General features: G+C 40.5%; 1 protein-coding gene across 4 annotated transcripts in view; it reads right to left on the bottom strand.

Annotated features, from left to right (window-relative positions):
* Positions 1 to 321: 321 nt before the first annotated feature.
* RBPMS (RNA binding protein, mRNA processing factor) overlaps positions 322 to 15,834 on the bottom strand; it is a 589,352-nt gene continuing 573,839 nt past the window's right edge. For 3 of the 4 annotated variants that reach the window (XR_003856672.1, XM_029601515.1, XM_029601470.1), the window contains one exon: positions 322 to 2,624. Coding sequence is in view for 1 of the 4 variants with exons in the window: in XM_029601515.1 (XP_029457375.1) it covers positions 2,540 to 2,624 (85 nt within the window). In the remaining 3 variants the exon portion in view is untranslated. The remainder of the gene's footprint in view (positions 2,625 to 15,834) is intronic. The other variant, XR_003856668.1, reaches the window with a different exon arrangement.

Genomic DNA, 15,834 nt, shown 5'->3' with positions numbered 1-15,834 from the left:
TAAAAATGGGCCCCCAAAAAGTGCTACTATTGATTGCAAGCACTGCCCGTTACCAGGGCAGTCACCTGTGGGTGGAGTTGCTTGGAAGTCTAACTCTGAGCACAAGAATTCAAAGCTAGGAAATCAAGGTAAAAGTGACAGTGTCCCCAGTTTTGTCAAGAACAGTGCTAAATTTGGTTGCCTGAATGCTGAAGAACAGTGCAGAAAAACAGAATGTGTCATCTGCTATGTACCAATTATTTTCCATTGTGATAGTTCACTAGCCTGAAAGCATACAAGCAAACAGAATTCACAGCAAGAAAAGTAGCAAACCACAAAAAGAACTGTAACAAATTTATTTTCAAAATATTACAATAGAAAAGTACCTTTACACATCTTTTAAAAGCTTAAGACAGTGTAGATCCTCTCAACTACAGTATATTCCTAACAAAAGATGCTAGTAAACCATGTCCTTCAGTGTGAGTCTGAGATTTGATTGTTTACAAAGTATTCTGGAAACATAATGGTTTTCAATGAATTTGAGCCATTTTGGGTGCCTAGGGGAATATCACTTTTGACAACGCAGGATCCCTCTGTTGTCATTAAATAGGCAAACATTTGCTTATAGCTCTGAACCAGGTTGTTAGTGAAAAATGCATAAATAAATGTAACTTTCTAAATCAAAAAATCTCTCTCTCCCCCCCCCCCCCCCCCATTTTGGTTTATCTATGTACATTACTGACTGAATGCCAGGCAATCGGGGAGCTGAACTCACGCACTTCTCCCTAATGCCTTATGTCATCACCACATCCATGGCTCTCTAGGCAAAAACATTTGCCTCTGTTTTGCAGGGCTTCACTAGTTTCACAGAATACATTTCACATCTTTACAAATATAGTTCCTGCTGTGGTTTGTAGCGAGCCCAACAGCACACACAAAGTCAGACAAGAACAGTGAGTTCCTATGATAGTAGGAGCGTTTTGGTTTTAGTTCTCACACTAGAGTCTTGTCTATGGCACTGATAACATGTAAATAAAAGATGGCTGTTATTTTAACCACTCTGACAAATAAAAAAAGAAGGAAAAATACAAACTTGCATTGCAATTTTCTTTGCTCTGATAGGATTTTACATTAGGGTTTTTACTATTAATACACTTTCTATACAATAATAGTTTTCTTGTAAAGTTAAAAAAAACCCCTCTGAGGTAAGAAATGCCAAATGTTCTCTTTTTAGATTACTTGTATGTTTGCATTCACACAGAAAACATAACTACTGTATGAGGAAGACGTATTTTATTAGATTTATATTCTGCCTTTCAGACACTTCAAAGAGAAGTCTGAATCCAAAGAGTGACTAAAACCAAGATTTACCTTAAAATGTAGAAAACCATATCCACTAAGTAATATGCAAGCTGAACATTTGTCGAACAATCAGTAATACCTACCTGGTATCAACTGATTTAATTTATTTGATTTATATTCTACCTTTCAGGCACTTCAAAGCAGATTACATACTGGTACAGGAGGTATTTCCCTGTTCCCAGAGGTTGAGGTGGCTTGCTCAAGGTCCCAAGAAGTGTCAGCAGTGGGATTTGAATGCTGGCTTCCCTGTTTTCTGCCTGCTGCTCTAATCACTAGGCTACTCTTCCACTCCACGTTACACTATTCTTCTTCAAACTTTATGAAAAGTTCCTGTACATTTCCTCTACCTCTCTTAGATGAGAACATGAGATAGCACCATATCAGGTCATAGTCTATATGATGTCATATATGACATGTTATATACCAATCCAATCCCATTCCAAATCAAGTACTTGCTATTGTTCCATGGGACATTCAGGGAAATGACAGTGGAGTTACTGAAGGAATTTCAATAACTTAGAAGTCAAAGTTTTAAGCAAAACTGATACTACTATGTACCACGTGCACTGTAGAAATGCTGTTTAGCACACAGGTGGGTACAGTTTTTTCTTCTCTTAGCCATTGATTGAATCCAGCCATCATTATTCTTTCTGTAGAGAAAGACATGACCTAGTGATTTAGTTTTGGAATTCTATTTGTGAAAATGTTACACTTAGTAAGATTGCCTTTGATTGGAAATGTATGGTTAAAAAAAGAAGCTGCTTTCTGACTGGCTCTCCCTGATAATCATTTGGCAAAACTTGGAATAAAAATACAGAAATCTGTAAATGTAAACCATTTTGTGTTGGACATGTACAGCACACATGGATAATACAGAATGACAAAACTGTCTATACACATACAACACCTCATTCAGTTTTATTTTAACAAGGTACGAAGACATGCCTTGACCATGCAGCTTAGAAGAAAATATATATACGTTCTTAAAATACAAAAATTTAAAATCAAGCTCAAAAGTGAAATCCAACACAGTGTAAGATTGTCTTACAATGTTTGGTATAAAAATACTTGATCTTTTTTATATTGTTTTGTTTGAAAATACTTTTCAAACTGTACAGCAAAGTATGGCAGACCATGCTTTCAAAAAGAAACACACTCTACTTTTTACAATTATACAGTGTTAAAAAAGGTAACTTTATTATTTTTTTAAATCATTTCTTCTAGTAGAACAGATGTGTGATAGGGGCTGTGCCAAAGTCTTGAAGGAAGTCCGGGGTCCTAGTCTGCAGAAAAAAAATATTCAAGATATTATATACTGTGATCACTGCAAACATCTGACAAAAATCACATGAACTACAGTGCAAAATTCTTTACAGTAAAAGTAGAATGGATGTCCAGAAAGGTTTTATCCTAGCTGATGATGAGCAACAAGAAATGTTTCTAGAACTTGTGAAAGAACCATGCCTGGGTTAGTAATGCACACATTTCCTCTTCCTTCATGAAACAATGTTCAATTTTTAAAGTTAAATGTAACTTGGTGTAGCTGTTTTCTAGTGTTTTTATGAGGTCATCCAGTCACTATCAAGTGGCATTACTATTTTCCAGTCGAAACAAGTATCTTAACCTTTTGTAGAAGTGTATTTAAGCAACCACAGCATAAGCTTCCAGGAAGTATTACAGAATTTTATATAAAAGTTACCAGGTCCACAGAGTGTAATCTCCCAGCAGTCATGTTTGATAGAATAAACGTTAGGGTACCATTTTAGCCCACCAAAAGCACATTTTGTTAAAGAATAAGTAAGAAAAGAATTGCAGAGCAATTTGTATGAGCACATTGATTCTAAAACTGATTTCATAAGTTTAATGGGAAAAAGGTTGTTTTTTTCAGTTGTGCCTAGATTCATTAAGTTTTCTAGGAAAACATTTTCAATAGCTAGCTTTTACAAAGCACTGTGTGTGTGTGTATATATATATATATATATATATATATATATATATATATACACACATAGAGAGACAGTGCTTTGTAATTTTCACATCCTTGTGCATTTTTCCCATTCTGCTTTCTAAAATATACAAATCAAAATGCATTAAAGTAGGAGCTTGCTTCACTGCTCTACATAACATACTTTATTTTCATTGTGAAAGAACAATTATGGAAATATTAAAAAAATAATTTTTTAAAAGTCTCGACTACATAAGTCTTCATTCCCCTTGACACAATACTTGATGGAAGCCCGTTTTGCAGCAATAACAGCCATGAGTCAGGATAAATGTCTACCAACTTTGCACAGCCATGTGATGCAGTGTTTCCCATTCTTCTTGGAAGAAGAGCTCAAGCTCTTTCATGTTAGCTGGGGGATTCATCTGTGGAGCACAGTCTTCAAATCTTGCCAAACATTTTCTATTGGATTCAGTTCTGGGCTATAACTTGAGAACATTTGCTTTCTTCTCGCTGAGCCACTCCATTGTTGCTGTTAGTTTGTGCTTAGGATCGTTGTGCTGCTGAAAGGTGAATCTTCTCCCCAGTCCCAGGTTTATGGCAGACTGGAACCGGTATTCCTCCAAAATCTGCCTGTACTTTGCACCATCCATCTGTCCCTCGATCTTCACAAGCCTCCCTATCCCTAATGCTGCAAAGCATTCCCACAACATAATGCTACCATCATCATCATGCTTTGCTGTAGGGATGGTGTTGGCAGGGTGATGTGCTGTGTTTGTTTTAGATCACATGTATTGCTTAGCGTTGAGAGCAAAAAAATTCTAGTTTGTCCTTTAAATGTTTCTTTGCAAATGCTATGTGGCATACCATATGGCTTTTTGTTCAGCAGTGGCTTCCTTCTTGCCCCTCGCCTATGCAAGCCATGTCTGTAGAGCAATCTTAAAATTGTTAAATAGTGTAGCTGCCTCCTTAAAGTACAAGTCAGGTATGGAGGGGGACATAAAGTTATTTGGGGCAGGAACCCTGGCTAGTTTTTACTTCTCCTCCCACCCCAAGGTAGAGGTCATTCGGACTAAGGGTAGACAGGCGTCCTCTCTGGTCTCAGTATGGGGTGACTAGTGAACTGTGCACAGTGTGTTGTGTGCCAAACAAACCACACTTGGACCACGTAGGCAATATCCAAAATATTGCTTTACTGATACAGGTCTGTTGAATGACACAGTTAATTAAATATGGTAAATCACACACCACAGTCTCTGCAGTTCCTCTTTTAATGACAGATCTTTTCTCCTCTATCTATTTATTTATTTATTTATTTATTTATTTAGGTTTTTTATATACCGGCATTCAAGACAGCAGTCACATCATGCTGGTTCACATAATACGGGCGTGCATAAAAACTTTAAACTAGAACTATGGTGCATGTAACAAGGGTGGATAGAACTGGGCGAAGAGGGAAAAGAAAGGACAGGCTAATAATGGCTAACGATAGTTACAGGTAGTTAACATTGAAGTAGTTGAAGTTTATGTATTGATGTTGAGACGTTAAATTAATTGGGGTCCGGAAATGCTTGTTTGAACAGGCAAGTCTTGAGTCTTTTCTTGAAAATTGAGAGGTAGGTTCTATCTGTGCATCACTTGAATCCATCCACAATTCTGGATTTGATGGTATGGAGGTTCCTCACAGGTTAGGGCCCCTTTGGAAGTGTGTGTGTGTGTGTGGGGGGGGGGGGGGGGGGGGGGGGAGGGGGAAAACCCTCCCCAATGGCACAAAATTCTATCTTGGCCCAGCAAGCTAATTTCTCTATCCCTCAGGGCTCTTTGTGGATGCCAGATGGGAGTCCACCCTTGAATGAGATTAATCTTCTGGTGGGATTCCTGGTGACAGGAATCCTTGTGGCCTGCAGTTCTTGCCAGTCCCCTTGATGGGCAGGAAGAGGGGCAGAAAAACACTTCCTCCCAGATGTTGGTAAACAAATCTACTTCCCCAACTTAAATAACGGCAGGAATCCGCTGCAACGAGTCGCCACCGTTGTTGGACAGATCTTCCCTAAACACTGGGTGTCTTCAGCCCAGGGTGCCTCATTCCCTGGGCTTTGAAAAGGTCCAGGCCTTCAGTAGGGCTCCTTTAAAAGAATGTTTAGAATCCCAAAATTAGTCCCAGAGGAGCCAGTCTGCACCTCATGTGGAGTGTACAGCAGTGGAACCCCTTTGACATATCCTGGAGGGGTCTTGCAGGGTTTCTGAGGCTCCAGGTAGGTCCAAAATCCAATTTAGGTAAATACAACTTCTCACTCTCAACTTAGACTGGCCCCAGAGCCTATTGCAGAGCTCTGCTATAAAACCTCAGGACCAAGGGTATCCATTACAGCTCCGCCAGTGGGGAGGGCTGTCTATGAATGGGTACATCCCTAATTATTTCCCTAACTGCACTAGATTGTTACAAGACCTATTAGTAACCCAAAAAGTGGTCCTGGTTACACCTCCCCCCTCTAGGGTGAAAATCTGGGCATAATCAAAGACTTGAGCACTGATTTTACAATGTGGACATACAAAAATAGCATGTAATGTTTTTGCATTACATTAATCTTCACAATCTCCTTTACTACACATCCCACAATTAATTGGACAGGCAAGGTCCCCATGTCTGTCCTGGACTGTATCCAAGGTCCAGGCAGGCTCTACACCTGGTGTAGGCACTCTCATACTGGTTAGCAAATACCTTCCTATGTTCACAATGGTAGGAAAGTCCCTTTAAGACATCGCAACAGCACCCAAGTAAAACTGAACAGTGGCATAGACCAATTTAGACCAGCCCTGCCACAGCTGACCACCAGTGGGTGCTGCTACTACCCAAATGCACAGAATGCTCTCACCATTCCTTTTATAATGACAGGTGCACTGCACGCCAGCTCCAATGGGAGATAAATCTCACACTTGGTCCCCTGGGAGGAGACAAAGCACACTTTTGGCCCCCATACTTTACTCTTCAGGCAGAATAAACTGATCTCTGCCAACATCTGGGAAGAGAAAAATGGTTAACTCTTCTTAACTCCAATTAACCCCTCTCACTGTGGTGTGTATCTTGTAAAGAAAAGGTTAAGGTACTGGATGGGCTGCTGTACCCAACCTACAAAACGAAAGGTTACTTGAAGTTGAACAAGTTTCAAAGAAAACCAGGGACACTGTTTTCAAAAATATATAAATTTTTCTATAAAGATTTTTCTTATTTTCTGGAAAGCTTAAATATAACATACTGGCATTGCCAAACTCAATACAGAAATCACATTCCTTGTGAGCAGATGATAACTCATAAAATTTCATTTTTATTATTTAATGACCACCCATAGAATGACAGAAGAATCTGAGTAAACAGATAGTCACTTCCCAACCAGGGATGACAAAGCTCTTCATTTCTTCCAGGCCTCTTGACTGGCCAGGTCATCTGATTAATTGAAGAATATTAGTCTGGAAGAGTACAGTCCAAATAAATTCAAAATTCTCCTCACAGCAAGGAAAATAGTAGCATGGTAATGTAGACATTTATAACAGCTTCCCCAGACACCCCAGCATGAACCCCAATAACACTTTTCACTCACCAACAAAGCAAAACTCTCACTGTGTACTATGTACTTGGGAAACCAGAATTTTGACTTTATTATTCCTGGCCCACAGGGTGAAACGGATAGGGTTCATAATGATCAGGATGAGATTTTAGTATGGCCACCTCACAAGGAAGCTGCACATGGATGCTGTACTCACTCAGTGGCCCAAGGATATGGTGGTAAACAGCAGCATCTTTTCTAATACTGCAGCCCAGCTACATCTCCTTCATGTGCTTGGCCACCTCTTTAGTGTAATCTGGGTGGGTCCGTTGAAAGTTGGGATCATAGGCACCCCTGGTGATGCGGTGATCTACTTCTTCCTTCAGCCACTCATGCCGGATCGGTTCAACGTAATCCATTATGTGCATTGGTATATACGGGTAGTATAGAACAAAGTCCAATTGAACCTGGTGACATACCAGCCTCTCTGCTTGGGAGGATCTGAGCAGCTTCCTAGCATCAGGGCAAGTACTGGGGACCACCCATGATTGGTCTCTGACATCCATCTGTATAGCTTGGTCGAATACCTCCATTGGCATCCATATACTGCGAGGTGAAAGGGCTTCTGAAGCCTCACTGGGTGCAGGGGACCTGATATAAGGAGATTCAAGCCGTCCAGACACTGGTGTACTGCTTCCAGCCAGCAAGGCCTCTGCTGAAGAAACCCCCGAACTGGAGATCACTTGGCACCCGTTCATGGCTTGCACACAGTATTCTCTATAGGTCTTTGGCTCTCTGGCATATAGGTTGACCTCCGGGGTTACAATGTGGAATCTCTCCTGGGCCACTCTAGTGCTGGTTGTCATATTCCACTGGGTCGACTCCCTCGGCCCTCCTGTCTTCTTGATGAGCGGGAGCTGGTGGATCATGCATCTGATGACCAGTCTCTCACTCTGGACGTTTCGCCAGATCATACTATTGGGAGACTTCGCCCCATCCCTCGGGGCCTTGCCTGTGTTAGTGGTCTCCGTAGGGGAGGCCTACCTCTCTCCAGATCTTTATCAGCCTCGGGATCGTTTAGTGGGAATGCCGCCTCCACTAGGCTCTCCCAATCGGGTTTTACCAGGATTACACTTATGGTACCGGTGACCCTGCACATTGGCACTCTACACATCGAACAAATCATATTCTATGTCATTGTTAAAGCTATTTGTCCCTTGGTTCTGGGGCTACCTTGCCTTCAGCTCCATTCTCCACAGTTCGAACTGGACCACCCTGCAGCTCTCCAAATGGAGTCCCAACTGCCACAACTCTTGTTTAGGAAAAGTGGAGATTCCGCCATGCTGTCATGGTGGCAGGCATCCCCCATCAAACTCTGATTTCTCGGACTTCTTCTCTAAGAAGAGGGCAGAGTCTCTACCCCCTCATAGGGAGTTTGACTGCGCAGTTAAGCTGTTACCCGACGCCAAACCACCTCGTGGCAAGGTATACTCATTGTCGCTCCCAGAGACAAAGGCGATGTCAGAGTACATCCATAAAAACCTTGAGAGGGAGTTCATCCATCCCTCTTCTTCAACTGGTGCAGGATTCTTCATCTCCAAAAAAGATGGGACATAAGAACATAAGAAAATGCCATACTGGGTCAGACCAAGGGTCCATCAAGCCCAGCATCCTGTTTCCAACAGTGGCCAATCCAGGCCATAAGAACATGGCAAGTACCCAAAAACTAAGTCTATTCCATGTTACCATTGCTAATGGCAGTGGCTATTCTCCAAGTGAACTTAATAGCAGGTAATGGATTTCTCCTCCAAGAACTTACCCAATCCTTTTTTAAACACAGCTATACTAACTGCACTAACCACATCCTCTGGCAACAAATTCCAGAGTTTAATTGTGCGTTGAGTAAAAAAGAACTTTCTCCGATTAGTTTTAAATGTGCCCCATGCTAATTTCATGGAGTGCCCCCTAGTCTTTCTACTATCTGAAAGCGTAAATAACCGATTCACATCTACCCGTTCTAGACCTCTCATGATTTTAAACATCTCTATCATATCCCCCCTCAGCCGTCTCTTTTCCAAGCTGAAAAGTCCTAACCTCTTTAGTCTTCCCTCATAGGGGAGCTGTTCCATTCCCCTTATCATTTTGGTAGCCCTTCTCTGTACCTTCTCCATTGCAATTATATCTTTTTTGAGATGCGGCGACCAGAATTGTACACAGTATTCAAGGTGCGGTCTCACCATGGAGCGATTCAGAGGCATTATGACATTTTCCATTTTATTCACCATTCCCTTTCTATTAATTCCCAACATTCTGTTTGCTTTTTTGACTGCCGTAGCACACTCTGCTCCTGCATTGATTATCGGGGTCTCAATTCAGTTACCAGAAAGGACCAGTACCCATTGCCCTTAATCTCAGAATTATTCAATCGCCTGCAAGGGGTGAGAATTTTTACCAAATTGGACCTCTGAGGGGCTTACAACCTGATCCGCATCTGTGCCAATCATGAATGGAAGATGGTCTTCAACACAAGAGACAGGCATTAAAACTACCTTGTGATGCCATTTGGATTGTGTTAATGCCCCAGCAGTGTTTCAAAAGATGATGAATGAGATCTTCAGAGACTTTTTTTTACACCTGTGTCATGGTGTACCTTGATGACATCCTTATTTTTTCTAAGGATCTCATCTCTCATCCTCGTGGTGTCCGCCGAGTACTCCCAGGCCTCCGTGACAACCAGTTACACACCAAGCTGGAGAAGTATCTGAGAAAGAGAGCCTCCCCTAATACGCATAATAAATCCCCACTCATACTAAACCCTCATTCACACCTCAAACACACATAACCCTTACCCACCCAACATTAAAAATCGCATAAAAATTCAGTTTATTTCTATAATGTTAAAGAGAATTGTCTTTTAAATGAATTAAAGATTGAATGTAAATGTAGTATAAAGGGTCCGGTCGCTATAATAAAAATTATCTTTTGTACAAGTAATGTTTGTTATGAATAAAAAATATTAGGAATATGTTTTGTTAACCTCTGATTTTTGTGATATCATCTTATCTATGTTCAGAGGATATGCATGTATGTATACCTTAGTCGAATATTAATTTAGCCAGCTAACTTCTGAATTAGCCGGCTTAATGCTTTTGAATTATGGACCTCCTAATATGCATTGTGCTACAGAAATTTATATATATTTTTTGTTTTATTTTGTAACTATTGAAAAAAGTACAAGTGATTAAGTTAAGCAAGAGCCAGTTCTTTTCTTCTGCAAAAAAGAAGCCAAAATCATAGTAAGGTGAGCAAAGAATCTGGCTGGACACTTTCTGGCATTCAGGATCCAGAATAGATGTAGAAAGATATTCCAAATGCTGTAAAGCAGAAGTCAAAGACCTCGCAGGAACAGAATAAAGAGAGAGAACTCCCTGTGATTATATGCAATACCTATCTATCTCTGGGGCATAAAAAAATCAGTTGGTTCACTTAAGTACTATAGAGAGACCCACAATTATTTCTGCCTTTTTGTGAGACTGGTGGGCCCCGATATACCAGAAAATTATCATATTTCTAATTTGCCCCTATTATCTAAGATTATTGAAAAGGTAGTACAAATTCAGCTATCAAGCTTTCTTTACAAAACACTGGTTTTGCACCCAAGGCAATCTGCACTCAAGGCTTCAGTATTGAGAAAACTTTAGCTGCTCTCATTACAGAAATAGCAAATCATCTTGAAAATGCCAAGGTAGTTCTGTTGGTTAACTTAGATATGAGCTCAGATTTGATACAGTTGACCATCAGTTTAATTAAATAGACTGTTTGATATAGGCTTATGTAATCAGGTTTTGAACTAGCTTAAATCATTTTTTGAGGATAGGGCTTATCAAGTGTCTTGATTTTCTTCCAGCTCCCAAACCAGTCATATCAATTATGGAGACCCTCAAGGTTTGATATTATCTCCAGTTCTTTTGAATTTATATTTGGCCCCTCTAGCCACCCTCATAAAAAGTCTTGGCTTCTCAAGCTATCTTTACGCAGATGACATTCTTGCCACTTAGAGTTCTTGACTTCAGTCTTCCTTACATATTTCAACAACTGCCTAACCAAAGTGACTACTTGGCTACCATCATTTAAGCTTAAGGTAAATTTTTCAATATCTGAAGCAGTCTGGTTCACTAGGAAATTTAAGGAAGATCATCTTCCATCTTCTATTATAGTAGGAAATCCTACTCAACTAAAAGAAACCATTATAATATTAGGGATATAACTTGACTCATCTTTAAATATTTTTGTTCAGGATTCTCACATAGTATATATAAACATTTTTTCTTAAGATTCCTCCATTGACTTAAGCATTTTTTGAATTTTACTGATTTAAAACCTTAACACTCTCACTCATTTAGAGCCGACTTGGCTACAGCAATTCTCTTTTGCATTGTCTCCCATCATATCAAATAAGACGACTACAACTGGTCCAAAATACAGCTGCAAAGTAAAGTTTGGGAAGCAGTCTTTTGACCATGTCACTCCATTGTTAAAGGATCTTCATTAGCTCCCAGTTTCATTAAGAATCCAATTTAAAATTGGGTGCCTAATCTATAAGGCTTTTTGATGGGGCAGTCCTTATTAGCCTGCTCATAGTTCCTCATTGTTATAACTGGCTACTTTGTTTATCGCAGCAGGAACTGTTAGTCCTGCCTTCACCAAGAATAAGTAGACTAGAGACCACTAATGAAATGAGCGTTTCTTATCTACCACCTTCCCTATGAAACTCTCTTCCTTTACCTATTCATCTGGAAAAGAACTATTTCATGTTCAGGAAAGTTCTGAAGACTTTTCTCTTTTTTACAGGCTTTCCCATCTGAATAGCATTCCTTGTTAAGTTCAAGTCACATTTTAATTTAATTAAATTTTATTTTCTTGAACTATACTTTGATTATTTATATTATTACTGTGCTTTAAATTTTTATTCTGGCTCATTTATTTTTAATTAATGCTTCATATTTTTATTTTTATCACATTGTTTATGTGTTTTGTTTATTATATCATTGTTTATTATTTAGAATTTTGTTATTTTTGGTTAATTTTATCTGTATTGCTTTTATATGTACATCCTATTGATGTATATTTGGTTAAGAAATCACAATAAATCAAATAAATTGTTTTATGCAATTTAATTTAATTTAATTAATTATTCACCCAGTTCTTCATTTCCTTGTTCTATGTAAGACACTTGTGTTATGTCATCCCAAAGTTATATGTAAACCGAAGTGATTGGTAACATTGTTACCAGAACCTCGGTATATAAAAAATATTAAATAAATTAATAAATAAAAATAAATTAATAATAATAATAAAGGCTGTGGGTGGGGGAGACCCCAGGAATTGTCAAGTGTGTCTGGTTTGGGGAAATGTTAAATGTTTGTGCATGCAGTAATACTAGTTGACCACTGGATGGCACTTTTGGGTATGTGAGCATTTATTACCTGATAATAATGTTACTGGGGGAAATGTATGTATGTTGGTTTCTCTGATTGCTTGCTAAAAGAGAAGCAAGCAATATAAAGAAGGAAAGCATTGGTGGGTTTTTGCCCTTTCCTCCCCTGCCCTTGTCTGTATTGGGTGGGAATTAGGGACCTCCATCTATGTAATCAACTGGAGTACCCAGCCAGTAGGCTGGGAGGTGCAGAGAACCTCCAAGGGGAGTAGAACCCTGCAGGGGCTCTTCCTGTCAAGGGGAGAAGCCCAAGGCAAAGAAAAAATAGAGAGGAGTCTGTGTCCTCCACGGGGCTTGGGCCTGAGCGCAGAAGCATGAGAAAGTAGCTGCAGAGTTCTACTTACAATTGTTGCATTCCAAACATATAGCCCCAGGGAAAGACCTTTTTAGCTGGAAATAGGTAGGAAAGGGGAGAACGGAGTTTCTTGGGATTCAAAGTGAGAAGACAAAAGGGGTTCTGAAGCTGATTTAATCTTTAGAAATAAAGCGATAAGAAAGAATGTAAAAGAGCCAATCATTTCACAGAGCTTGCATGTGCTACTGGCTTTGAAACCGCATGGTCAAGACTGGACTGAAATTTCCCAGAAAGCTGTTACAGAAAAACGCCTCCACAAGCTGGGGGTGGGGGGGGGGGCAAGGTCCAATGGCAACAAACCTAGGACCCATGTGACACAGGGGGAGCATGAAGGATAGCTCCTTAAGCCTATGAGGCACTTAAGAAGACTCAAGTTAGATTGAGAGGACATTCAAGCTCTTCCCAAATGAGAGAAAGCAAGGAGAAGGGAACTTCTCTTAAGGGCAAAGCTCCTCTTAAAGGCAGGGCTCCCAGACTTTTATCATGGGTTACAAAAACTGTTTCAATATCAAGAGTTCCCAGAAGGGAGGGCTGCAGTAAACACAGTTAAGCTACAGTATATACAGATATAAACATGTACCCACTGCTGGGGACAGAACAGAGAGAATAACAGGTTGACCTGTCTGGTCAGCAGTAGTGGGAATATTCACTGTTATGGAAGCCCATGATTTTCTAATTTGTTTAGTAATGATGCTGTAACACCTTCTCATCCATATACATAGTTTTTGGTTGGCTGGATATTCAAGGAAAAAGTTACTACTGGTTTGGAATTTGATATAATGAATAAGCCAGCCTATCCCTATGGGTGGAGTCAGAGACCATGGAGAGAAGCTAGGGAGGTTTCTCCCAGTCCTAACAGTATAAGAAGAACATAATTGTCTAAATGCTGCTGTCACTAGAAAGTCCATTTCAAAATCTTCATGACCATGTTAAGAACCCATGCAATCATTTTGTATTGGCCGACCATTGCATAACAGGGAAGTCCCATCATTTTATGTCCCAGGGGGAAGGGGCAGGGTTACAGTACTATCTTAACTACTCGTAAAAGGAAGATGTGAATGAGGAAAAACAAGACAAACCAAATGAATTCACAGCAGCAGTTCTCAACCAGTGTTTCACGAAGCTGGAATGTATGTCACCAAAATATTTGACATGTGCATGAAGCCTATAACAGTTACATATGCCTGCTGGCTGAGGAGAGCACAGAGCAACCAGCCAGGTACCTGAAAGCCCCATTGCTGCTTTTTTCCCACCCCTTGCAATCACAGCCACTGCCAGTCCAAACTGGAAATGTTGTAAGCAGGCTGTCCTCCCATTCCTCCCTCAGCCCCCATGAAGATCACTGATAGCACATCCTGCACTCACTTGTGCCGCCACCATGCTCACTGCCACAACCAGCCCAGGCTGGAAATGCTGCATCCTGCTCCCTTGCCTATGGCTATATTCAACGCTGCTGCCAGCCTGGCCTGGAAATGTGGGGTCCAGTTCCCTGCCCTGTGGCCGGAATCACCACTACCATTGCTGGCTGCAGATTTTGAGAAGATGGCACTCCTTTGTTTTCCTCCTCCTGATGGCTTTAATCATTGCATGGAGAGGGTGAGCTTATAAAGGGGACCGATGGAGGGAGGAGTATTGAAAGGGGAACAAGAAATGGAATAGGGGCTTGGGAGACAGGTGTTAAGTCCTGGGGGGGGGGCATGAAAGCAAGAGAATGAGCCTGGTGCAGTGGTGTTGCGATGGAGGAAGCGGCCAGGGGTGGCAAGTGATTCTCCCTGAAAAACTGGCTTGCAGGACTAAACGGTGAAGTCTTAGTGATAAGGATGGGGGAATGGGGACTGGGAGATTGAGTGGCAACTTGGGGATTAGGGGGACAGTGTGTGTAAGAGTGTTATTAAATGGGCTGATGTATGTGAGACAGATTATAGAACGGTGGAATGGGATGAAAAGATGGTATGAAACTGAGAAGGACCTGAAGGGGGAGAGACTAGGTGAAAATGTGGGAGCTGGGAAGGAGGGGGAAAAGGGGTAGAGAGACAAGAAAAGGCTGGCAACCAGATAGGGAATGAATGACAGTAAAGGAGATGGGACTGGTGAGGAAATGAAAGTCAGAGGAAGGTAGATGAGGGTGGGTGAGTACAAAGGGTGGAAATGGGGGACTAGCAAGTGGAGGAATAGAAGGCTGGGGAAGCATTATGAGACAGAGAAGGAATGAGTTGACTAGGAGGAATGAGTGTGAAATGGAAATCTGTTAGGTAGTCAAGACAAAAGAAGCAGGAGTATGAAGATGGGTTGGGGGGGGGAGAAGAAGAGGTGAAATCTAGTAATGAGTGGATAGAGATGCAGAAAAGAGAGAAGTGAAAAAAACACTGAATGATAAATGGAGATAAATGCAGGGAAAGAATAGAGAAGAATGGATTTAGATTTTATTATTTATTTATTTATTATTTTTTTTATATACCGACATTCGATCTGAGATATCACATCGGTTTACATTCAAGTACTGTAGGTATTTCCCTGCCTCTAAGACCTTACTAGCTAAGGGCCGTATTTACTAAGCATTTTTACCATAGATACACAATGGGAGAAAACCTTTAGTAAACAACCCCCTAAATTTGTACCTGAAGAAAGGGAGTGTTAGGAGACTTGCTGAAAGTGAAAGAAGCACGAGTAAGACAAGTGCACTGCACTGCTATTCCTCCACTCTATGAAAGTTCTTGTAAAAGGACTTAAGGGAAGATTGATAAAAGAAAAAGGAAACAGACTCGGACCACCTTGAGTAGGAAAATAAAATGCTTATGTAACAATAGTAGAAGAAAAGGATTTTATTTTCAGCTTTTACTGATAGCTAGATGCAAACTTTGGGAATGTGCATTTCATATATCTTTGTTTTTTTCTCTGTATAGGCAGCAATGCGTTAATCGCTCTCCAGTGATGTACTGCTAACTTTGAGGGCCACTTTCAAAGCCATTTCTGCAGATAATACAATATTTTGTTTGGAAATGGGGTCTTTGGAAATTGTCCACCCTATGTGCAGGTAAATGTATGTTTGCAGTGCTGCTGTATTTGTTTGTTTACCTGTAGAAAGGGAGGGCAGGAAGAGTTAGCACTTGCATGCTTTTGAAGTTTCAAAAAGTGTGTGTGGTTTTAGATTGAG

The sequence above is a fragment of the Rhinatrema bivittatum genome, chromosome 1 (genome assembly GCF_901001135.1).
Source record: "Rhinatrema bivittatum chromosome 1, aRhiBiv1.1, whole genome shotgun sequence".
In the NCBI taxonomy this organism is placed as follows: domain Eukaryota; kingdom Metazoa; phylum Chordata; class Amphibia; order Gymnophiona; family Rhinatrematidae; genus Rhinatrema; species Rhinatrema bivittatum.
Note: the sequence above shows the minus strand (reverse complement) of the source record. Positions and strands in the feature narration are given on the sequence as shown.